Below are 24,623 nucleotides of genomic sequence, written 5' to 3' on the forward strand. Positions count from 1 at the left end.
AGAACAGCTCGCAGGATTGTGAGAAAAACTATTCAAAACCCACGTTTGACTGCACAATCCCTCCAGAAAGATCTGGCAGACACTGGAGTTGTGGTACACTATTCCACTATAAAGAGATACGTGTACAAATATAGTCTTCATGGAAGAGTCATCAGAAGAAAACCTCTTCTACGTCCTCACCACATAAATCAGCATTTGAACTTTGCAAATGAACATATAAACAAGCCTGATGCATTTTTGAAACAAGTTCTGTGGACCGATGAGGTTAAAATTGAACGCTTTGGCTGGAATGAGCAAAAATACGTTTGGAGAAGAAGGGGAACAGAATTTAATGAACAGAACCTCTGTCCAACTGTTAAGCATGGGGGTGGATCAATCATGCTTTGGGGTTGTATTGCAGCAAGTGGCACAGGGAACATCTCACGAGAAGAAGGAAGAATGTATTCAATAAAATGTCAGCAAATTTTGGATGCTAACTTGATGCCATCTGTGAAAAAGCTGAAGTTAAAGAGAGGATGGCCTCTACAAATGGATAATGATCCTAAACACACCTCGAAATCCACAGGGGATTACATCAAGAGGCGTAAACTGAAGGTTTTGCCATGGCCTTCACAATCTCCTGACCTCAACATAATTGAAAATCTATGGATAGACCTTAAAAGAGCAGTGCGTGACAGACAGCCCAGAAATCTTAAAGAACTGGAAGACTTTTGTAAGGAAGAATGGACAAAGATACCTCAAACAAGAATTGAAAGACTCTTGGCTGGCTACAAAAAGAGTTTACAAGCTGTGATACTTGCCAAAGGGGGCAGTACAAGATATTAACTCTGCAGGGTGCCCAAACTTTTGCAGACGCCATTTTTTTGTTTTCTGTTATTTTGAAAGTGTAAATGATGGAAATAAAATATAACTTTTGTTGACATATTATAAGAATGTCTAATCTGTAATTTGATGCCTTTTGGAGATTTTTCCATCTTTCCTTGGCTTCTTTATGCACATTAGTATAATTTTTTACCTGGGGTGCCCAAACTTTTGATCCCCACTGTACATTCAAGCAACTACTACTCATTAAGTAAAATTAAATAAAAGTTTTGACGTTGCCTTTGATGCCCCCCCTTGTCCTTGTATTAAGGGGAGGCCCGGCTGTAGGAATAGGCCTGGAATATGTTTATGGGTTTTTCAGTGAGTGCTCTGTATTTCTGTACTGGATGTGGCTCAGTCAATTTAACCATAACACAATATTGCCTCCAAGTGGTCAGTATGCGGTATGGCATGTCTATGTTCTACCGTAACTATGAAAGCGCAACTGTCATGAACCTGGGGCTATATAACCTACACACAGCCTTTGTACTGTGTGCAGATTGAGGGACATTTATCATTCAATATAGACGTTTTTTTCCGTCTATCCTTGTCACTTGAATGTCACAGATAAGAAAAAATAGCGACTTATATGCGACTTTAGCAATAGAAGTTTCCGAGCGTTTGGTGTATCAGTACACCGTTTTCTGTTTTAGACATGCACTGCACCCTTATTTATCATATGCGACTTTTACTAAAAGTCGCAAATTATTGCGCTAACTCCGAATTCCAGGCGCATTAGTACGCATACCAATAGGACACGTACCAAACCACTCTACCCTTGGCAAAACAAGGGGGGAGAATTACCAAACATGTCCAGAGGAAAAGTACTCTAACAGAAACTAAGTGAAGGTTCTCCAAAAAGTGTGCCCCCAGCTGTTGCAAAACTACAACTCCCAGCATGCACTGTCAGATTGTGCATGCTGGGAGTTGTAGTTTTGCAACAGCTGGAGGCACATTTTATTTTAAATTTTTTTTTTTTTTTTTTATAATTAATGGGTGTGGATAATGCTCTGTGCATGATTGATAAAGCCTGGTTAAGCCAGGCTATATCAATCAGAGCAGGGACAGCCGTCGGGGAGGAGGTAAGCGCAATGGCTACCGGGGGGAGACGATGCACACCACTCGACCACCAAGGAGACTTTAAAGTGCCGTTAGACCCCGCTGTCATTTTTTGACAGCGGCGGTCTAAGGGGTTAACTTACCTCATCAACTATAATTTCGGTTTCACCTTCTGAAAAATTTTTCTTCTGGCGGCCGCGCTTTCGGGACATCGGGAGGCTTTCCGATGTTTCTGGGGGATCTACTATTTCTTCTGTGTCGGGGACTAGGACCTCTTCACAAGACGGTCGGGGGCATTTTACCGGACGTGCTGGGAGCGGACATGGCACCAGACTGTCTGGCGGGCAGACTGACTAAACCCGCGAAAGTTGGGGGTGGTGTATAAAACCACGCGAGAGTGCGGGATTCTGAGGAAAAGAAGGTGTAAAAAAAAAAAAAGTGTAAGTTAGAGCTTTAAAAAAAACATGTACAGCGGCGGAGAATTCATTAAGGAGGGTAGACATAGATGATAAATTACACGCTGATACACAATAATTTAGAAGGAAAAAAAAGCGTTAGAAAAAGAGTACAGTACACTTTTAATGATAAATGCCTGCCAGTGTGTCTACAGTAGTGTTTTTACCTTAGTTCTCTCTGCTTTTATAACCCCCAAAAACTTTTTGATAGCAGCTTCACACAGTCGGATAGGCTTGGTACAAAGTTCGCTATGTCCCGCCGCCGACAGAAAAGAAACCCAGCAGGTGTCCGAGGGAACCAGACAAAAAAAGAACCGAACACAACCCCTAGGACAGAAACCGTGGGACGTACCAGAGCAGTCTCCGGGGTGGGAAAAGTACCCCAGAGCAGTCTTCGGGGTGGGAAAAGTACCCAAAAAAAATCCGGCAGAGGACTGCCACCTGCAACACCTTGCGACCCAAACCTGAGTCAGTGGATGCAAAGGTGTGCACCTAGTAGAATCTGGAGAAGGTGTGCAAAGACGACCAAGATGATTATTGCGTAGCGCCCAAGAAGCCCCAACAGAACATGTGGAATGCGCAGTCACCGGAAAGGGTGGGACCTTCCCCTTACAACGGTACGATTCAGATATGGCAGAACGGATCCACCGCAAAATGGTCGCCTTGTAAGCCGGAAGACCCTTGCAATGACCCTCAGGAATCAGAAAGAGTCACCCTGCCGAAAAGAGGAGGTGACGGAAAGATGGATCCAGACAGAGTGAACAGCATCCAGACAACAGAAGGAACACTCCTTGGCGTTTGAAGGAAGGAAGAATGATCTCCTTATTCACGTGAAAGGAGGAGAACACCTTGGGCACGAAGGAAGCATGGGGCCAAAAAACAACCTTTTCCTGGTGAAGGACCAAGAAAGGAGAGCGACAAGAGAGCCGCCAGCAAAGAGACCTAATTGAGGTAATGGCGACGAGGAAGGCGACCTTCTCGGAAAGAACGTGAAGGGAAGGGTCCCAAAGAGGTTCAAACGGAGCTTCCTTCAAAGCACCAAGCACCAGTTTGAGATCCAAAGGAGGGGTGGGAGACCGGTACTGTGGAGCCGCATGGGCCACGTCCTACAGGAAGGTGGGATGTGAGGGTTGGAAGCCAACGGCCACTGAAAGAGAATAGAAAGAGCCAAAACTTGACCTTTAAAAGGGAACTGAGCACCTAACGCTGATCCAGACCAAATTGCAAGCAGGCAAGGAGGCACAGAAAGGAAAAGATAACCAGAGAGACGGACTGAGCCTCACACCACCTGAAATAGACCAGCCAAGTGCGGTGGTAAATGCTAGAGGAGGAAGGTTTACAAGCATGGTGCGAATCACCACAGAAGAAAAACACCGAGCCCTCAGAACCGTGGTTTCAACTGCCACGCCATCAAATGCAGTGACCGTAAACTAGGGTGGCAGAGAGGACCCTGGGAGAGCAGATCGGGGCGAACCGGAAGACGCAGAGTTACGTTGGTGACCAGCCGAATTACATCGGCATACCAAGCGTGTCTGGGGCCACCAGAATGGCGGAAACGACCTCCGCCTTGAGTTTCCTCAGAACCCTGGGCAGGAGAGGCAGAGGGGGAAAGAGGTAGGGAAGACTGAAGGACAACCATGGACCACCAGAGGGTCGCGATACTTTGCTACAAGTCAGGGAACCGGTCTGTTGTGGCGAGATGCGAAGAGATCCACATCCAGGGTCCCCCAAAGAGTGCAGATCTGTGTGAATGACTCCGGATGGAGAGACCACTCCCCCGGATCCACAGAGGAATGGCTGAGAAAGTCCGCTTCCCAATTCTCCATGCCCGGAATGTGAATCGCGGAGAGAGCTGGCACTTGAGTCTCGGCCCAGAGCAGAATCTTGGAGACCTTCTCCATCGCTGAGCGGCTGCGTGTGCCACCCTGGCGATTGATGTAAGCCACCCCCGTTGTCCGATTGGACTCGAATGGAAGGACCCTGAAGGAGGATCTCCCAATGGAGGAGGCAGGATCGTCAGGTTCCGAAAGACACCTCCCCAACCCAGGAGACCCGCACCGGTCGTGACGGCCTGCCATTGGAGGGGAAGAAACGACCACCCCTGGAGAAGGAGGGGAGTGTGGAGACATCACAGAGGAGACTGACGAACAGGGAGGGGGGGGGGGGGGGGGGCAGAAGAATCCAGAGTGGACGGCAACTTGTCCCACCAGGCCAAGATGGTCAGCTGGAGAGGGCAACAGCGGAACTTAGGGAAAGGAACTTCCTCCACAGCCGCCACCATTCGGCCCAGCACCTCCATGCAGAAGCAAATCGGAGCAGGAGAGGGGCGCCATAGCTGACAAACACCCTCCAGACGGCCTTGGATACCCAGGCGGAAGCGAAAGTAGGTAACAAGGACAAACCTGCCGCTTCAAAGGCAAACTTTGCCGAGCTCTCGTTCCTCTTGTCCGCCGGATCCTTAAAGGACGCTGCATCCGCCAGAGGCTGAGTAGTCGACTTGGACAGACGTAAAACCGGAGGATCAACTGCCGGCGGCGGTATCCACTTGGAAAGTCACTTCTAGCATGAGAGCTGAAAGTCTTGGGGGAACGATTAAAGCGGCGAAAAGAAACTTCCGGATCAGGATCCAAAGTTCTTGGGTCCTCTAGATTAAACGTGTCCCTGATGGCTGACACCAAACTGTCCACCATATCAGACAAGGCAGAGTGTTCATCTTGATCCGAGGTGGTGTTCAATACGTCATCCGCTAATTCCCCTGGAGAGTGGGAGCGTGCGGAGGTTGACTTAGACTCTACCTAGAACGGTGAGTCGGGGACCAGGGATGATCAGGGGAGCAGCCCCTAGAGCGGGGGAGCTGGGAAAGAGGAATGAGATCTATGGGAAGAGTGTCTATCCCAATTGCGTGGCTAAGGGGAAGAGCCTGAAGAAAGCACTTTTGGGCACTTGTGAGAGCGCTGGAAGTGGGGGGTCAGGAGAAACTGAGCGGGACTCCCTGGGGGAAGAGCGCAGGGAAGACCGCTCCAAGGCCGAAACCACTGTCCTGGAGACCCTAGCCAGATCGGAGATCGACTGGGAAAGGGAAGAAACCCACTCTGGAGGGGGGCGGATAATGCGCGTTCCAGGGGGGCATCCTGAGAAGCAGGTACAGAAGGAATGGTGCGCGTGGTGGAGCAGGAAGATTCAGTGAAACTACCAGGCATTTTGGTCTTGCAGCCCACACAAGAGTAGTATGTGACGAGGGCTGCAGCTGCCTGTCCGGGAGGAGGTTCGGGTCTGGTGTTGGACATAGGAGCTGGTAAACAGGGAGACAGCAAATAAAATTGAGCAATCTCACCCAGGTCCTGTGTCCCGCAGATGGAGCTAAAAAGCAGGCTGTAGCTGTCCCGAGACCAGAGCTGAAGAGGCAGGCAGCAGCTGAAGCCAGATGGTACGCAAAGCAGAGGATGGAAGGGAAGGTGTGAGCTGCACAGACCCAGGAAGTGACCTCCACACCAGGATGGACCCCATTGGAGGAGTACAGCAGATGACCCATCAAAGCGAGCGCACCTAGCTGATAGGCGCATCAGTGACCCCTTGTGCGTGCAAGAAGACTACAGGCCGGAAGGAGGAGGGCAGGAGCCAGGCCAGCGCAACCGAATACAGGGAGGGGGCGGAGCCTCCTGGACCAGGCCGCAGCCTCAAGTAATCTCCCAGCCGCCATGCAATCTGCCCGCAGAGAAGGCGAAAGTGAAAGTAAAAATGTGGCCGGCCATGCAACCACGTCCCTGCTGACAGGGGCTATGGTCAGCGCACAGAGGAAAGAAAAATCACAGGCTGCTGCGGCCAGGAAGTAAGCAGTGATGGGGAGGGGGAGCGAAGTGCATATAGAGAGCCCCAATAAAGACTGAAAAAGTCCCCCAAAGGCCCAGAAAGGGATATGGACAATGAGAAAAGGAGGGGGGGGGGGGGGGGGGGGGGGGAGATTGGGGGGTAGAGGAATATACTCAACCTGCATACAGCCATACGCAATATGTCTTCAGCCAGCTATGGTCACTTGCATCATATCAGGCTGAGACAGCAGAACGAGCAGGGAAGATAGGGGGACCTGGACCCAAGGTGCAACCCCAAGTGCTGGCTGCTGGCAGGAAGAGGTTAACGGAACATACTCCCCTTGCCCCTTAGCTGCATATGGGGGAACAGGTAGCGCCATGCTCCTGAACCCCCACCTAAAAAACAGAAAAGGAAAGAAGAACCTAATTACGGGCCCTAGCTAGAAAGAAAAAAAAAAAAAACACCAGGTCTGGAGAACACCAGACCTATGTCTGCCTCCTACTGACACTAAGCTAAAACTGATTAGCTCAGGATCAGTAGGCGGGGTATATCCTGCAAAGAGGGGCCAACTTTTTGTATGCCTAGTGGAAGCAAGATATACCCACAGTCTCTGTGTCTCCCAATGGAGCCGAGAAACACTGGGTTATAAGTGTTGAAGCACCACCCTCTGCACGCGATTCACTGAATTGAGGACCTACTATACATATTTAAGTGACCCCTCATTGGACTCCTGTTTACACACACTATAACCCAGTGTATTGGGTTTAGTGTGGGTGAACAGAGAGATTTCCTTTAAAAATTAATAAATAAATAAATAAAACACACAAAAAATCCACTAGTGCAGTTAGTTTTTTATTAAACCTGTTAGAACCAGAATTTTTTGCTAGTGTGAGATCGCAAAGGGTACGATTACTTTATATGTCCATGGAATTTTTTTTTTCCCTCTTTAATTAATTTGAAACATTTCGTTTTCACTTTGTAATTATGGGGTATGGAGTTCAGAATGATGCTGAAAAAGTGAAAGGGTCTGAAAACTTTCCGGATGTGTTACATATGGGTTTGTATAAGTGTGATTATGTATGGAGGAGCACCGGCTGGATTCTGAGAACCTGGGAGGAAGCGTCGCGTCACCAAGTCCTCGGTCCCCAGCAGGGGATCTCATTAGAAGCGGTCAGCTCAGAATGACTGCGCAATTCATTTCCTACTTCGAAAAGCAGCAAGGTGCGAGATTGCTGAGAAGAGACTGTATCCTGCCATGACATCTCCATGACGACCCCCGAGCTTTATACAAGAGAACAAAAACAAATAAGAAAAGAAAAAAACATTTCAGCAGATAAAGCTGTTTGGCTGTAAAGTGGAAATTTCCATTTATGCTTCTTTGTAATTCAGTTGGAACACGTGGATTCCGAACTAAGGCACCACAAAGGTAAGGTCACACGTAACAGAGCCGCAACGTATTTTATGCTGCGGTTTCGCCGATGACCCAAATCTATATTGTGCCTCCAGCTGTTCCTCCCGTGTCCTGCTTGCAGAGGCAATGCACCACTGCGAGCAGCCACACTGGCCTGCGAGTCACCACGTGCATGCGCAGTGTAATCACAGACATCGCGGACGCGATGTCTGTCATTACACTGCGCATACGCGCGGTGGCTCGCAAGTCTGTGTGGCTGCTCGGAGCGGCGCATTGCCTCTGCAAGCAGGACAAGGGGAGGAACAGCTGGAGGCACAATATAGGTTTGGGTCATTGGTGGATCCGCAGCATAAAATACGCTGTGGATCCGTTACTTGTGACCTTAAGAGATTAATTACCTACAACCTGAGAAACAAGGTCAGGAAGGTTCTGGACTGTGTTATTTCCATCACCAGATGGGTAAGTGGTCCGCAAAGTCCGTAACCACATGTTATTAACCTGTCTATTTACTGTAACAGCCACACGAGGCCAGGACACAAGGTCTCCAGCAGGACATTGCCCATTAAACTGTCCTCGCCATCTTGTCTTCTTCACATAGTGCATCCTGGTGCCATCTCTTCCCCACACCTAACCGGCCGTCCACATGATGGAGAACGTGATCCATCAGACCAGATGTCTTCTTCTTCCGTTGCTTCAGTACTGGTGCTCCTGTGTGAATTGTAGGCACTTTCTGTGGTAGACAAGGGTCACCATGAGTGTTCTGATTGGTCTGCAGGGCCCTATATACAACAAGCTGTGATGGCCTTTGTGATCGGACTCATTTCTATCATTGCCAGCGGGAAGTTTTTCAGCAGTTTGCTCTACAGCAGTTCTTCTGTGGGATCATACCAGCCAGACCTTCTTCACCCCCACACACCAATAAGCCTTGAACCCCATGACCCTGTCCCTGGTCGTCCTTCTCTGGACACATTTGGTAGGTACTAACCACTATATACATGGAACATCCCACAAGATCAGCCGCTCCGGAGATGCTCCAGTCGTCTTCACATGACTATTCCTTACCCTTGTCCATTTTTATTTTTTTTGCTTTGAACATCAATTTCAAGAACTGACCAGTCACTTTTCCTAATATATCCCACCTCTGACAGGCGCCATTGTCACCAGATAACTTCCGTTATTCACTTCACCTGTCGGGCTATGTCGACATGGAATAATTTTTCCAAAAAGGTCCAGCATTTCCAAGTAGATTCCAACAAGAGATTTGACACATGAATCGGAATTTGAATTTTTGAAGCAAATGTTTTCGGTGCGAAAATTCCGCCACATGCACTTGTGCAGCAAAGTCCAATTGGAAACCATAGGACGCTGCAGCAACAGAATTTCCAAACAGAATTTTTCAGCCGGATTCCACCCTGTGAACAAGGTCTCAGTGGTTTTAGGTGGGATCTACAGCAAGTGTCCCAGGGGTTTCCAGTGGCAGATCTTTCATAGTAGATTACACTGCCTTCAATGGGGTCTGCCGCAGAATTTCTGCTGTGGAGATTCTGCCGAGGAAACTAGCAGCGGGAAACTCTGTAGATTGTGCTCATATAACTGTACCCTTAAAGGGGTATTCCATGAAGAAAAATTTTCATATCAACTGGCTCCAAAAAGTTAAACAGATTTGTAAATTAGTTCTGTTAAAAAAAAAAAATCCTACCAGCTGCTTAAGTTGAGTTGCTATTTTCTGTCTGACTACAGGGCTCTCTGCTGACACATCGGTCAGTCTCAGAGTGGCAGCTAATCCCAATAGCAAACCTCTCCTGCTCTGGACAGTTCCTGAGACAGACAGAGGTGTCAGCAGAGAGCACTGTGGTCAGACAGAAAATAGCAACTCAATTTAAGGAGCTGAAAAGTTCTGGTAGATAAATTTTTTTTAATAGAAGTAATTTACGAATCTGATTCTTTCTGAAGCCAGTTGATATGAAAAAACAGGTTTAAACAGGTTGTCCAGGATTAGAAACAAAAACAGAGCTAATTTCTTCTAAAAACAGTGTCACCCCTGTCCTGGTTGTGTGTAGTATTACAACTTAGCTACATTCATTTATTTATTTATTTTGTTTTTTTTAAGAAATCAGCTCTATTTTTCTTATCCTAGGTAAACCCTTAAAGGGGTACTCCACTGGTCAGCCTTCCGGCTGCGTTTGGAACATTTAGCTCCGAACGCTGTGTGTGCGCTGCGGGAGTCGGTCATGCCCCTCAATGCAAGTCTTTGGAAGGGGGCGGCCAACAAACAATTTTTCCGCAGGGCAAAATTAGTCATTTGCCCGTTCTTCTGCTGATCACACAGGGAGATATTGGCCCGTTTAGCTGACAATCGCTCTATGTAACAGTAAATGTATGTATGTAACAGTCTATGTAAATCACACTGCGCCAGCTTTAGACAGCGGTAATAATATTGTCATTTAATACACAACATGTTTTGTATTTATAATTAGAATAAAAACAATTAAAAAAAAGCATATTGAACATAAAAAAAACAAAAAACAAAAACAACAAAAAAAACAGACAATACATGCGTGATGGAATATAAGGGTGCCATGTGACTTTTCTTGCTTTCTGAACGCTTTATGATGGAATAAATACCAGAAATTTTTCTATTGTCGTATCAGTCTCCGGTTCAGCTTGGCCACCTTCTCTCTCCTCCGCTCGCCGCTCTGGTTGGTGGTCTTTATCATACTCTCGTGGTATTTCTCCAGGGCGCTTTTAAAGCCGCTTACAAGATCCTGAAAGGAGATTGGAACAGAGGGTAGATTGAAAATGGTGGGACAGTAGATAGGATTTGCTTATTAAAAGGGGTACTGGCCAGTAGAGTACCCTTGTTTAAAAAATAAATAAAGTGAATTATGGTAACTGACAGGTGTATGTTTTTTTTTTGACCACATGGTAGGGTCATACGTAGCACATTCGCATTGTATTTCACACTGCGGATGGAATAATGGCAGTCACAAGGGCAAGCTTCCCAATGTGGCCGGGTAGATATGTGTGTCACGCCGTAGCGGCTGAAACCTGGCCGCAGCGGGGCGCTCGCTCTTGTGACTGCCATCCGCATATCCACAGGATGAAATACATCGCAGATGCACTCCGTGTGATCCTACCCCAAGGCTATGTTCACACGGCAATGCATATCCGTTCCAAATCCACAAAAAAGAATAGGACATTCTTTCTGCGGACACAGGAATTTGAATTTCCGCACCAGATGTTTACGGCGCAAAGCGGAGGTACCGCTGATGGCCAGGAAATATTGGAACATGGAGGTAGGCATCCTTGATGACCAACGAAGAAACTCCCCTTGTTCCATGGATGCCACTACCGAAGGGAGAGATTCCATTCGGAAGTGGGGGAGAAGATGACGGTTGAGACACTTGAGGTCCAGAATCGGTCGCACAGAACCGCCTTCCATGTGGACCACAAAAAGATTGGAATAGAAACCCCGAAAACATTCCCCTGGAGGAACGGGGACAATAACTCCCTGAGCAGGGACTGGAGGGCCTCCCGAATCTGCTTCGCCCGAGAAGGAGACCGGAGGGTTCGGGACTTCCTGAATGTGTGTGGTCCAGATGTCTCCAAAAAGTAAGAAACGACCTCCCACCCGAGAAAAATCTGCAGGTGGGGGCTTCACTTCATGTGGAAGTGGGATTGCAGTTGCCCGATTTGGCCGCAAAACGGCCGGAACGGTTGGTGTTCGACTTCCAAGACGGACGCGCCCGGAACAAGGGAGCCTTCTTGTCCCGCTAAGGCGCCTGCCCAGACACCTTATTGGGGCCAAAGGTCCGAAAGGACCGGAAGGAAGAGGACTTCCTCTGGGAAGTAAAGCGAGCCTTATTTTGAGGCAACAAGTAACTCTTACCCCCCGTCGCCTCAGAGATAATCTCGTCAAGGCACTTGTCAAAAAGACGGGTACAAGTAAAAGGAAACTCTGTAAGAGACCTTTTGGAGGCGGCATCCGCATCCCACGCCCTAAGCCACATGGAGCAGCGGAGGGCCGCTAGGAGACCCACAGCAAGGCAGCACAACGGACTGACTGCATGGTAGCTGAGCACAGAAAGTCCCCAGCTTTAGAGCATTGGAGAACCAAAGCAAAATTGATCCTCTGGGGGGGAATCCCGCCAGGATACCCTGACTGAGTTTTGAACACCACACCGAAAGGGCCTTGGACCCCCATGGAGAGGCGAAGGTGGGAAGCAAAGAAGAGCCTGCTGCTTCAGAGGCAAACTTCGCTAAGGACTCCACCTTCTTGTCTGTCGATTCCTTGAAGGCAGCCGCATCTGCTAGCGGCAGTGTAGTAGCCTTAGAGAGGCGGGAAATTGGTGGATCCACCGAGAGAGGGGAAACTACCTTAGAGGCAAGGTCCTTGGCGAATGGGTAACGCGCTTGAACCCTCTTCATTCCCGGGAACCTCTTTTCCGGATGTCTCCATGCAGATTCCAGAAGGATGTGAAATTCAGCGTGAGAGCGAGGCAGAGTGGCGGCTCTGGGAACGTCCTCTGGAGGAGCGACGTCTGTGACCAGATGACACGGGGGCGAAACCCACGGGGAGACACCCACGTCTACCTGAAGACTCAATGTAAGAGTCAGAAGCAGCACCCCTAGTACGCTTGTGAGAGCGTGAGGCTTGTGGAGAAGGAGCGGGACCCTCCAGAGAAGGGAGACTTGAGTCAAGTCAGCCATACACTGGGATAGGAAGAAACCCAGGCTGGAGGGGCGGCCGAATCCACCAGAACTGTAACATCCGAGGGAGCTAGGGGGTCTGGGGGAGCAGTGGAGCAGGCAGAGCCAGTGGGCTCAGCAGAACCAGGCATTTTGGAATTATATGTCATACAGACAAAATAGGAGACTAGCAGTCTAGTTGTCAGTTTAGAGGGAGGAACAGATTTGTGTCCCCTGTGGCAGTAAAGTTTTAACCCCAACACTGTAACACTCTGTCCCTGCTGTTAGGAAACTCCGCTCTATCAGAGAGGAGAACAGGCTAGCCAATAGCCGGAGAGGGGCGTTCCTGGAGCAGGGGCACTGTCTGATTGGTCCCTGCCACCTGCATCGCGCGCACAGCGCTGATTGGAGGGCGATTCGTGCCTCCAGTAAGCACCGTCCGCCCGCTCCTTGCCCCGAGCACACGTCAGTGGCATATGCGCCCGCGTGGAAGTGAGCAGGCGATAAACATATCCGCCGGAAGCCGTCTGCTGCCGAAAGTGAAAGTTAGTCGGCGCTTTATGCGCCCGAACAGTACAAGCGAAGCGGCTGTCAGCCGCATAGTATAATACAAACACCTGCATAATAATAAAGTAAACCAGTCATTCCCAATATGCCATTGCTCACCCCATTTTTAGAATAAAAGATAGAGCCCCTAACACATGCCAGCCCCTTGCACCCTGAAAGGTGGGCCAAAAAATGAGAGTCTCCAGAGTCAGCACCTAAAGGGAGAAGAAGATATACTCACCTCAGTCAGAAGAACTTACCTAATGGAGTCTTCTGTGAGGTCTTCAGTCAGCTCTCGTCACCTGCATCACGCCGAGCTACCATGTGCGAGCGAGGCGAGCAGGGAATAGGGGGACCCGGACCCATGAGGTACAACCCCAGGCGCTGACCGTTGGCGAGAGGGGGTGAACAGCGCATATACGCAATGTCTGTGCGCAATGGGGAAACAGTGAGCCGTAGTTCCTGAGTCCCCACCTGAAAACATGAAAGAAAACGGAATAAAAAACTAACACATTCCCTAACTAGGAAAATAATAAAACATAAGACCTGGTCTGGAGAAATCCAGACCATGTCCACCTCCTTCAGACATTAAGCTAAAACTGATTAGCTCAGGGCCTGGAGGTGGTATATCCTGCTGGGAGGAGCTGACTTCTTTGTTGCCATAGTGTCATACCTCCTAGAGACAGCAGCATACACCCACGGTCTGTGTCCCCCAATGGAGCCGATAGAGAAACTTCAACTTCCAGCATGCCGGGACAGCCTAGGCATGCTGGTAGTTGTAGTTTTGCAACAGCTGGAGGCCCCCTGGTTGTGAAAAACACTGCCCTAAGAGAATGTTCAGAAGGCAGACAATAGAGGAAAATCACCGAAGGTGGTCCTGGAGCAGGTGAGTCTCTAAAAGCCCCCATAATACTCTAGATTCCGAGATCAGTATTAACCAAGACATCTAAAGGGTTAAGGGTGGACATCAGCTTGAGTGCTGATGTCAGCCATTAGCAGCGGGTCCCCGGCTATGAAGCAAGCGCAGGAACTTACAAGCGGAAGAGGACAAAATATAAAACGCTACATGTAATCACCTTCCCACAGGATAGAGGACTAACTAATATGGGGTTGGGGGTCCAACCACTAGGATCCCCCACAGATCAGAATAACAGAGACCCCAGGACAAATAATTGAAGTGTCAGCATTCATGCTCAGCCACTGCTCCATTACTCTCTGTGCGGAGTGCAGCACTCCTCTTTGTTTGGCAGTACCACAGCAAATGAATGGAGCCGCTGCCTGAGGATGAAGGACATCTGTTCTTGTGATCTTTGGGGTCCCAGTGGTTAGACCCCCACCGATCAGCTAGTTAACCTCTATCTTGTGGATAGGTGATGACCCTTCATTGGCATTATAAAAATAAATTCGGAACAGAGAGTAATTTGTGAAGAAGAAAATGATCTCACTTTATATTTCTTCTTCTCCTCTTCGGCCATTTCGATTTGCTGCTGTTTCCTACTGGTTGTTTGCTGGATTTCTTGGAGGACGTGTGACACTCGTCCGTGTACAGCCTGTCTCTTCTCTTGAATGTGACTACAGATCCTGTGTAAGAACGAGATAGAAAGGTGACGATTTTTACCATCCCGTCACAATGGAGATCATGGACCCGTGTGGGCGAGGGAGCAGTCTTAAAGCTTCTAGGGCAGTGGTCTTCAAGTTGTGGATCTCCAGCTGTTGTAAAACTACAACTCCCAGCATATCTGAACTGTGGACTTCCAAATATTGCAAAACTACAACTTCCAGCATGCCCGGACAGCCGTTGGCTGTCCGGGCATGCTGGGAGTTGTAGTTTTGCAACATTTGGAAGTCCACAGTTCAGTCATCGCTATTCTAGGGGAATTAATGGTACGTTTTGAATCAGGTTACGTACTTCAGGCACCATGGCTCCCATCAACGAGCGGTAATGTTGGAGTATGGCCTGTGACCATGTTAATCGTGTAACCATGACCCGAAAAAAGTGAATAGTGGACTAGTGCAGGATCGGACAGGTAAGCAACGGCTGGTCTATTGTATTAACCCCTTAAGGACGCAGGGTTTTTCAGTTTTTGCACTTTCGTTTTTTCCTCCTTACCTTTTAAAAATCATAACCCTTTCAATTTTCCACCTAAAAATCCATATTATGGCTTATTTTTTGCGTCACCTATTCTACTTTGCAGGGACATTAGTTATTCTACCCAAAAATTCACGGTGAAACAGAAAAAAATAATCATTGTGCGACAAAATCGAAGAAAAAACGCAATTTGTAACTTTTGGGGGCTTCCGTTTCTACGCAGTGCATATTTCGGTGAAAATGACACCTTATTATTCTGTAGGTCCATACGGTTAAAATGATCCCCTACTTATATAGGTTTGATTTTGTCGCACTTCTGGAAAAAATCATAACTACATGCAGGAAAATGTATACGTTTAAAAATGTCATCTTCTGACCCCTATAAATTTTTCATTTTTCCACGTACAGGGCGGTAAGAAGACTCATTTTTTGCGACGTGATCTGAAGTTTTTATCGGCACGATTTTGCTTTGATCGGACTTTTTGATCACTTTTTATACATTTTTTAATGGTATAAAAAGTGACCAAAAACACACTTTTTTTGGACTTTGGAATTTTTTTGCGCGTACGCCATTGACCGTGCGATTTAATTAATGATATATTTTTATAGTTCGGACATTTACGCACGCGGCGATACCACATATGTTTTTTTTTTTATTTACACTATTTTTTTTATGGGAAAAGGGGGGTGATTCAAACTTTTATTAGGGAAGGGGTTAAATGACCTTTAACAACACTTTTTTTTTAAACTTTTTTTTTTTGCAGTGTTATAGGTCCCATAGGGACCTATAACACTGCACACACTGATCTCCTATGCTGATCACTGGCATGTATTAACACGTCTGTGATCAGTGTTAGGCTGGGTTCACACTACGTTTTTGCCATACTGTTTTCAATCCGTTTTTCTAAAGAAAACCGTATGGCAAAAAAACGGATGGAACAGTATGGAAAAAAAGTAAACCGTATGCGTTTTTAAACAGTATACTGTTTTTAAAGTGCATACAGTTCCGTCAGTTTTTATTAAAAAAAAAACATAAGTTTTTGAAAATTTTGTCCATTTTTAATGGGAGGGGTCTTGGGTCGGGACTTTAGGATTCAAATGCGCATGTGCAAAGTAAAAACGTATACGTTTTTCCCGTATGGAACCGTATACATGTGTGTTTCCCATTGACGTCCATGTTAAAAAAAAAACGTATGCGGTTGCAGTACGGTTTTTAAACCGGAGACAAAATTGTGGTCAACCACGGTTTTGACTCTGGTTTAAAAACCGTACTGCAACCGCATACGTTTTTTTTTTAACATGGACGTCAATGGGAAACGCACATGTATACGGTTCCATACAAGAAAAACGTATGCGCATTTGAATCCTAAAGTCCCCACCCAAGACCCCTCCCATTAAAAATGGACACAATTTTCAAAAACGTATGGGTTTTTTAAAAATAAAAACTGACAGAACTTTAAAAACGCATACGGTTTACTTTTTTCCATACTGTTCCATACGTTTTTTTTTGCAAGACGGTTTTCTTTAGAAAAACTGATTGAAAACAGTATGGCAAAAACGTAGTGTGAACCCAGCCTTATCGGCGCTTGACTCCTCCTGCCTGGATCTCAGGCACGGAGCAGTCATTCGTCGATCGGACACCGAGGAGGCAGGTAAGGGCCCTCCCGGTGTCCTGTAATCTGTTCGGGACGCCGCGATTTCACCGCGGCGGTCCCGAACAGCCCGACTGACTAGCCAGGATAGTTTCACTTTTACTTTAGAAGCGGCGGTCAGCTTTGACCGCTGCTTCTAAAGGGTTAATACCGCACATCACTGCAATCGGCGATGTGTGGTATTAGCCGTGGGTCCCGGCCGTTGCTGAGCGCCGGGACCGACGCAGTATGATGCAGGATCGCGGCGCGACCCCGCTTCATAACGCAGGAGCCGGCTCAGGACATAAATATGCGTCCTGCGTCGTTAAGGGGTTAAAGAGGTACTCCGGTGGAAAACTTTTTTTTTAGCAACTGGTGCCACAAAGTTAAACAGATTTGTAAATAACTTCCATTAAAAAATCTTAATCCTTCCAGCACTTATTAGCTGCTGAATATTACAGAGAAAATTATTTTCTTTTTGGAACACAGAGCTCTCTGCTGACATCAGGAGCACAGTGCTCTCTGCTGACATCAGGAGCACAGTGCTCTCTGCTGACATCTCTGTCCATTTTAGGAACTGTCCAGAGCAGCAAATGTTTTCTATGGGGATTTTCTCCTACTCTGGACAGTTCTTATGTGCTGTCCGATCGGTGCCCCAAACGTGCGGGCAGTCTTCGCAGCCTGTAGTAATGGAGCGCCGATAACATTGATCAATGCTGTGCTATAGGAGAGCATTGTTCGTTGTATGCAATCAGAAGATTACATGTAATAATCACCTATAGGGACTATAAAATAGTGAAAAAAAATTATTAAAAAAGAAAAAAAGAAATAAATATGTTAAATGTAGATATGCCCCTTCACCTATAAATTCCAGATTAAATAATGTAAACCAAAAACATATATGTAGCATTGCCGGCTACGTAAATTAAAATATTAAAATATAATGTTATTGAAACCGCACAGTCAATGGCATGAATGTAAAAAATACCAGAATTGTCCAAAATTGTTGGTTTTTGGTTGCTTCATATTTCAAAAAAATTTACAATAAAATCAAAGTGTCCAGTCAAAACAAAAGCTGTACTGATAAAAACAGCGCAAAAAGGAGATTTTTTTAACACTTACCGTAAAATCTCTTTCTAGAAGGATCCATTGGGGGACAGACCGTGGGTGTATGCTGCTGTCTCTAGGAGGTGACACTATGGCAACAAGCAAGTCGGCTCCTCCCAGCAGGATATACCCGCCTCCAGGCCCTGAGGTAATCAGTTTAAGTACTAGTGCGATAGGAGAGGACCGACAGGTCAAGGAAAAAACACGAACTGTCAGAGAACAGAAGAAAAATATATAACTGAACACACCCCGGACAGAGAACCAAAGAGAAACCCAAAAGGGACGGGAGCTGTGTCCCCCAATGGATCCTTCGAGAAAGAGATTTTACGGTAAGTGTTAAAAAATCTCCTTTTCTCTATCGGCTCCATTGGGGGACACAGACCGTGGGACGTATCATAGCCGTCCCTTGGGTGGGAAGATAATCAGTCAGGCAGACGGCTGTTCCACTGCCGCCTGCAGCTGTTTACGGCCCAGACTAAAATCAGCCAATGCAAAGGTATGAACCCGGTAGAACCTCCAGAAAGTGTGCAAAGACAACCAAGTAGCCGCCTTGCAATCTGCGAGTCCGAGGTTTTGTTCTGGAGAGCCCAGGATGCCCCAACAGAAGTTAGAATGAGCCACAACCCTGAAGGGAGGAATCTTCCCCCTACAGCGATAGGCTTCCAAAATGGCAGACCGGATCCACCGAGAAGTGGGGGCCTTGGAAGCATGTTGTCCCTTACGACGCCCTTCCGTAAGGACGAAAAAGGAATCGCACTGATGAAACGAAGAGGATATAGAGAGGTAATACCTAACAGCCCGCACCACATCCAGTTTGTGGAGTAAATGCTCCTTAGGATGAGAAGGAGCGGGACAAAAGGACGGAAGAACAATGTCCTCATTGAGATGAAAGGCCGAAACAACCTTAGGCAAAAAGGAAGGATCTGGCCGGAAGACAACCTTGTCCTGGTGAAGCACCAGAAACAGAGAACGGCAGGAGAGCTGCCAATTCAGACACCCTCCGAATGGAGGTGATAGCAACAAGAAAACTCCACTTTCCAGGAAAAGAGGCGCAGGGACACCTTCCCTAAGGGGTTCAAAAGGTTCACCTTGGAGGACGCCCAGAACCAGATTCAAGTCCGAAGGGGGAGAAGGTGACCGATAAGGAGGGGCAGCATGCGCCACTCCTTGAAGGAAGGTCCGGACATGAAAATTAGAAGCCAGAGGACGCTGGTAAGGAATAGAAAAAGCCGAAACCTGACCCTTAAGGGAACTGAAAGACAACCCCAGTCCCAATCCCGACTGCAAGAAGAGGGGGAACAGAAAAGGTAACTCAACCGCCACGCCGTCAAATGCCGCGACTGTACAATGGGGTGGCAAAGAGGACCCCAAGACAGCAGGTCCGAACGAAGTGGAAAGCGCAGTGGAGTGTCGTCCAGGAGTCTGACCAAGTCGGCGTACCACATCCTACGGGGCCAAACTGGAGCTACCAGTATGGCAGGAACGTCCTCCGCTTTGGGATTCCTCAGAACCCTGGGAAGGAGCGGAAGGGGAGGGAACAGATAGGGCAGAGCACACCCCGCCCATGGAATCACTAGTCCACGGCTAGAGCCAGGGGGTCCCGGAACATTGACAAAATGGAAGAATCTTCCGATTGTGCCAACGCGAAGAGGTCCACGTCTGGAATGCCCCAGAGGTCGCAGATCTGCGCAAAGACCTCTGGATGCAAGGACCACTCTCCAGGGTTGACTGAGAACCGGCTAAGGAAATTTGCTTCCCAGAAGAGCACACCCGGAATGTGAATCGCCAAATGGCCGGAAACTTGTTTTCCGCACAGAAGAAAAACCTTAGTCACCTCGGCCACGGCTGCCGAGCAGAGAGTGCCGCCTTGCCGATTTATGTACGCTACGGCCGTGGTATTGTCCGACTGGACGCGGACAGGACGGAACTGAAGCAGGGACTCCCAAAGAAGAAGACAAAGAAGAATCGCCCTGATTCCCAAGATGTTTATCAGAAGAAGGGATTCCCGGGGAGACCAGAGGCCTTGAACCGTCCAGACCCTGAACACACCGCCCCAGCCCGACAGACTGGCATCCGTTGTCACCACCTGCCAGTGGAGGGGAAGAAATGATCGCCCCTGAAGAAGGGGGGAGCGGAGCCACCAGAGCAGAGCCTGATGGATCCGACGAGGGAGAGTAATCTTGCGATCGAGAGCCATAGGAGATCTGTCTCATCGAGAGAGGATCGCCAGTTGAAGGGGATGGTAACGAAACTGGGCAAAGGGTACGGCTTCCCTGGCCACTACCATCTGACCCAAGACTTCCATGTAATTGCGGATGGAAACTGGGGCCTGGGCCCGAAGAGAGCGGACTCCTGACAGGAGCATCAGACGTTTGTCCGTCGGAAGGCAAGTCCGGGCAGAGGCCGAGTTGAATTGAAGTTCCAAGCAAAGTCAGAGACTGGGCGGGAGAGAGGACAGACTTGTCCCGGTTTACCATTCACCCGAAATGATTCAGGATCTAGAGAGTGAGATCCACATTCTCCAGAGTCTGGACTTTGGTGGGAACCTAGATGAGAAGGTCATCCAGGAAAGGGATCATTGAGACTCCTCTCGACCGCAAGAGGGCTATTACTGGCGCAAGGATCTTGTAAAGACTCGAGGAGCTGAGGCCAGATCAAAGGGGAGGGCTATAAATTGAAAATGCCCCTCCGGAACCGCAAAGCGGAGGTACCGCTGATGGCCGGGAAATATTGGAACATGGAGGAAGGCATCCTTGATGACCAACGAAGAAGGAAACTCCCCTTGTTCCATGGATGCCACTACCGAACGGAGAGATTCCATTCGGAAGTGGCGGAGAAGATGACGGTGAGACGCTTGAGGTCCAGAATCGATTGCACAGAACCGCCTTCCTTGGGGACCACAAAAAAACTTGGAATAAAAAACCCTGAAAACATTCCCCTGGAGAAACGGGGACAATGACTCTTGGGCAGGGACTGGAGGGCCTCCCGAAACTGCTTCGCCAGAGAAGGAGACCTGAATGTGTGTGGTCCAGCAGTCTCAAAAAAAATAAGAGACGACCTCCCACCCAAGAAAAACCTGTGGGTGGTGGCATCACTCCATGCGGAAGTGGGATTGCGGTTACCCGATTTGGCCGCAAAACGGCCAGAACGGTTGGTGTCCGACTTCCAAGACGGACGCGCTCGGAACGAGGGAGACCTCTTGTCCCGCGAAGGCACCTGCCTAGACCCCTTATTGGGGCCAAAGGTCCGAAAGGAAGAGGACCTTCCCTGGGAAGAAAAGCAAGCCTTATTTTGAGGCAACAAGAAACTCTTAACACCCCCCCCCCGTCGACTCAGAGATAATCTCGTCAAGGTGCCCGTCAAAAAGACGGGTACCAGAAAAGGAAACTCTGTAAGAGACCTTTTGGAGGCGGCATCCGTGCCCTAAGTCACATGGAGTAGCGGAGGGCCGCTAGGAGACCCACAGCAAGGCAGCACAACGGACTGACTGCATGGTAGCTGAGCACAGAAAGCCCCCAGCTTTAGAGCATTGGAGAACCAAAGCAAAATAGATCCTCTGGGGGGGGGGGGGGGGGGGGGGAAATCCCGCCTGACTGAGTTTTGAGCACCACACCGAAAGGGCCTTGGACCCCCATGCAGAGGCGAAGGTGGGAAACAGAGAAGAGCCTGCTGCTTCAGAGGCAAACTTCGCTAAGGACTCCACCTACTTGTCTGTCGAGTCCTTGAAGGCAGCCGCTGCTAGCGGGAAATTCTGGGAATGTCCTCTGGAAGAGCGACGTCTGTGATCAGATGACATGGGGGGGCGAGACCCACGGGGGGGACGCCCACGTCTACCTGAAGACTCAATGTAAGAGTCAGAAAAAGCACCCCTAGTATGCTTGTGAGAGCGTGAGGCTTGTGAAAAAGAGGAGCGGGTCCCACTAGAGGGCCGGTGCAGGGCAGACCTCTTCAAGGTAGACACCATGTCACGGAAGGCCTCAGCCACCGAAAGGGAGACTTGAGTCAAGTCAGAAGAACTTGCCTAATGGAGTCTTCAGTGAAGTCTTCAGTCAGCTTTTTGTCGCTGCATCACGCCTAGCTGCTATGCGCGAGCGAGGCGAGCAGAGAAATAGGGGGACCCGGACCCATGAGGTACCAACCCAGGTACTGACCGTTGGCGAGGGGGGGAGGGTGAACAGCGCATATACGCAATGTCTGTGCCCCCTTACTCGCAATGGGGAAACAGGGAACCGGAGACCCTGAGTCCCCACCTGAAAACATGAAAGAAAAAGGAATGAAAAAAAAATAACTAACACGTCCCTATACTAGGAAAAAAAAAAATAATCAGAAGACCTGGTCTGGAATATTCCAGACCATGTCCACCTCCTTCAGACACTAAGCTTAAACTGATTACCTCAGGGCCTGGAGGCGGGTATATCCTGCTGGGAGGAGCCGACTTTCTTGTTGCCATAGTGTCACCTCCTAGAGACAGCAGCATACACCCATGGTCTGTGTCCCCCCCAATGGAGCCGATAGAGAAAGGGCATAACACTGATCAGTATTATCGGCTATCTTCTGCTCTGGTCTGCTCGATCTCAGACCAGAGCAGAAGACCCTGGGAGACGGCCGGAGGAAGGTGAGGGGACCTCCTCAGCTGATGTCCGCCATTACTGCCGTGCATGATGCAAGCACTGGTCTGGTGCTCGCAGTCATGTACATGACGTAAATGTATGTCATGGTGTGTTAAGTGCCACCACACCATTATGTACATTTACGTCCGATGGCGTTAAGGGATTAAAGCATTTGGGGACCTTAAAAAAAAAAAAAAAAAACACAATTTACATTAACACATAAATACATATAAATAAGAAAAAAATGTAATTAAAAAAATTAAAAAGCTATTTTTCTGCACTCTTGAGGAAAGTCGCAGTGCTCCCCAAAGGAAGACTCTCTAGCTGTTTCAAAACTACACCTCCCTTGATGCCAAGACTGCGGTCAGGGGATGATGGGTGTTGTAGTTGTGAATAGCCACATAGTACAGCAGTATAGCAAAAGGTTGATCTAGAGCAGTAGTTTTCAAACTGTTGCCCTGCAGATGTTGCAAAACTACAACTCCCAGCAAGCAGTCAATGGCTTTCCGGGCATGCTGGGAGTTGTAGTTTTGAAACATCTGGGGGGCCAGTTTGGATACCACTGACTTAGATCAAGGCTTCTCACTAAAATGTTGCAGCAATACATTCCGCTCTGCTAAATTACTTCATCAGTGAAGAACGGCACAAAGATGGCGGCGGTAGATAAAACTCACTCCAAGATCTCGTTCTTCCGGTGCTCGAAGTCTTCTTGTTTCTTCTGATTCTTAATATCCATTTTCGCGAGTTTCTCTTTCTTGGTCAGGTTGGTTCTTTTTAGTTGTGACTCTTCATTTACCATGGATTTCATCTCCCTGTTCTCATTCATGATTTGTTCCTCTTTTTGTCTCAACTAGGGGAGGAGGGGGGAAAAAAAAAAAAATTTAAGAATAAGATCCTACGATGTCTGAAAGTGATTGATGGCAAATGTCAATCTATCCCCAAAGACGCAGGAGAGAAGACGACTGACAGCGATACCTCCTCGAGGATCTTCCTGTATATCTCCATGTGGGTCTCTATACTGTGCTGCTTCTTGTTATACGCCTGTACGTCAGACAGCCACAGACCGGCCACAGTCACCCGCTCCCGGTAATGGTCGCACTTCTCGCTCGTTTCTTGCTGTCAAAACAAAAATCAGACACAGCCTTCTATAAGTTTTCTAGCACAGAAAGGTTTACTGAAGGGGTGGCTAAATAAATGAGTACCTGTCATCAACAAAAACTTTTAATATGTTGTTCATAATCATTAATGAAGAGATATTGTAATATATCTTCATTAAAAAATATTAATATTTATACCAGTTTTTTCATTTTATACTTTTGGCCACTAGGGGTCTCTTTCTATGCCTGGTCTGCAGGTAGCTTCCTATGCTTTTCATAGTAAGTGTACAGCTTTTAGGACTAATGCTGAAAGGGTTCTGGTCCTTCCACCGGAAGTTCAGTACTCTCAGCTCACAGGCTGGGAGCGAGTCCTGAGCTGAGAGCACTGAACTTCCGGTGGAAGGACCAGAACCCTTTCAGCATTAGTCCTAAAAGCTGTACACTTACTATGAAAAGCATAGGATGCTGCCTGCAGACCAGGCATAGAGTGACCCCTAGTGGCCAAAAGTATAAAATGAAAAAACTGGTATAAAGATTAATATTTTTTAATGAAGATATATTACAATATCTCTTCATTAATGATTATGAACAACATATTAAAAAGTTTTTGTTGATGACAGGTACTCTTTAAGTCTTTAACCCCTTAAGGACGGAGCCCATTTTCACCTCTAGGACGAAGCCCTTTTTTGCAAATCTGACCACTGTCACTTTAAACATTAATAACTCTGGAATGCTTTTAGTTATCAATCTGATTCTGAGATTGTTTTTTCGTGACATATTCTACTTTAACTTTGTGGTAAAATTTTGTGGTAACTTGCATCCTTTCTTGGTGAAAAATTCCAAAATTTGATGAAAAAATTAAAAATTTTGCATTTTTCTAACTTTGAAGCTCTCTGCTTGTAAGGAAAATGGATATTCCAAATAATTTTTTTTTGGATTCACATATACAATATGTCTACTTTATGTTTGCATCATAAAATTGACAAGTTTTTACTTTTGGAAGACACCAGAGGGCTTCAAAGTTCAGCAGCAATTTTCCAATTTTTCACAAAATTTTCAAACTCGCTATTTTTCAGGGACCAGTTCAGGTTTGAAGTGGATTTGAAGGGTCTTCATATTAGAAATACCCCATAAATGACCCCATTATAAAAACTGCACCCCCCAAAGTATTCAAAATGACATTCAGTAAATGTTTTAACCCTTTAGGTGTTTCACAGGAAAAGCAGCAAAGTGAAGGAGAAAATTCAAAATCTTCATT

At 47.5% G+C, this 24,623-nt stretch overlaps 1 protein-coding gene across 4 annotated transcripts in view; it reads right to left on the minus strand.

Annotated features, from left to right (window-relative positions):
* NUF2 (NUF2 component of NDC80 kinetochore complex) overlaps positions 1 to 24,623 on the minus strand; it is a 98,694-nt gene that overhangs the window by 30,273 nt on the left and 43,798 nt on the right. For 3 of the 4 annotated variants that reach the window (XM_056523302.1, XM_056523300.1, XM_056523303.1), the window contains exons 11-14: positions 23,244 to 23,384; positions 22,943 to 23,118; positions 14,277 to 14,412; positions 10,024 to 10,361 (exon numbers count right to left, since the gene is read on the minus strand). In XM_056523302.1, coding sequence (XP_056379277.1) covers positions 10,233 to 10,361; positions 14,277 to 14,412; positions 22,943 to 23,118; positions 23,244 to 23,384 — 582 coding nt within the window. In that variant the 3' untranslated portion in view covers positions 10,024 to 10,232. Of the gene's footprint in view, positions 1 to 10,023; positions 10,362 to 14,276; positions 14,413 to 22,942; positions 23,119 to 23,243; positions 23,385 to 24,623 lie in introns of those variants that run through there. The other variant, XM_056523301.1, reaches the window with a different exon arrangement.

This window comes from Hyla sarda, chromosome 6 (assembly GCF_029499605.1).
Source record: "Hyla sarda isolate aHylSar1 chromosome 6, aHylSar1.hap1, whole genome shotgun sequence".
Lineage (NCBI taxonomy): Eukaryota > Metazoa > Chordata > Amphibia > Anura > Hylidae > Hyla > Hyla sarda.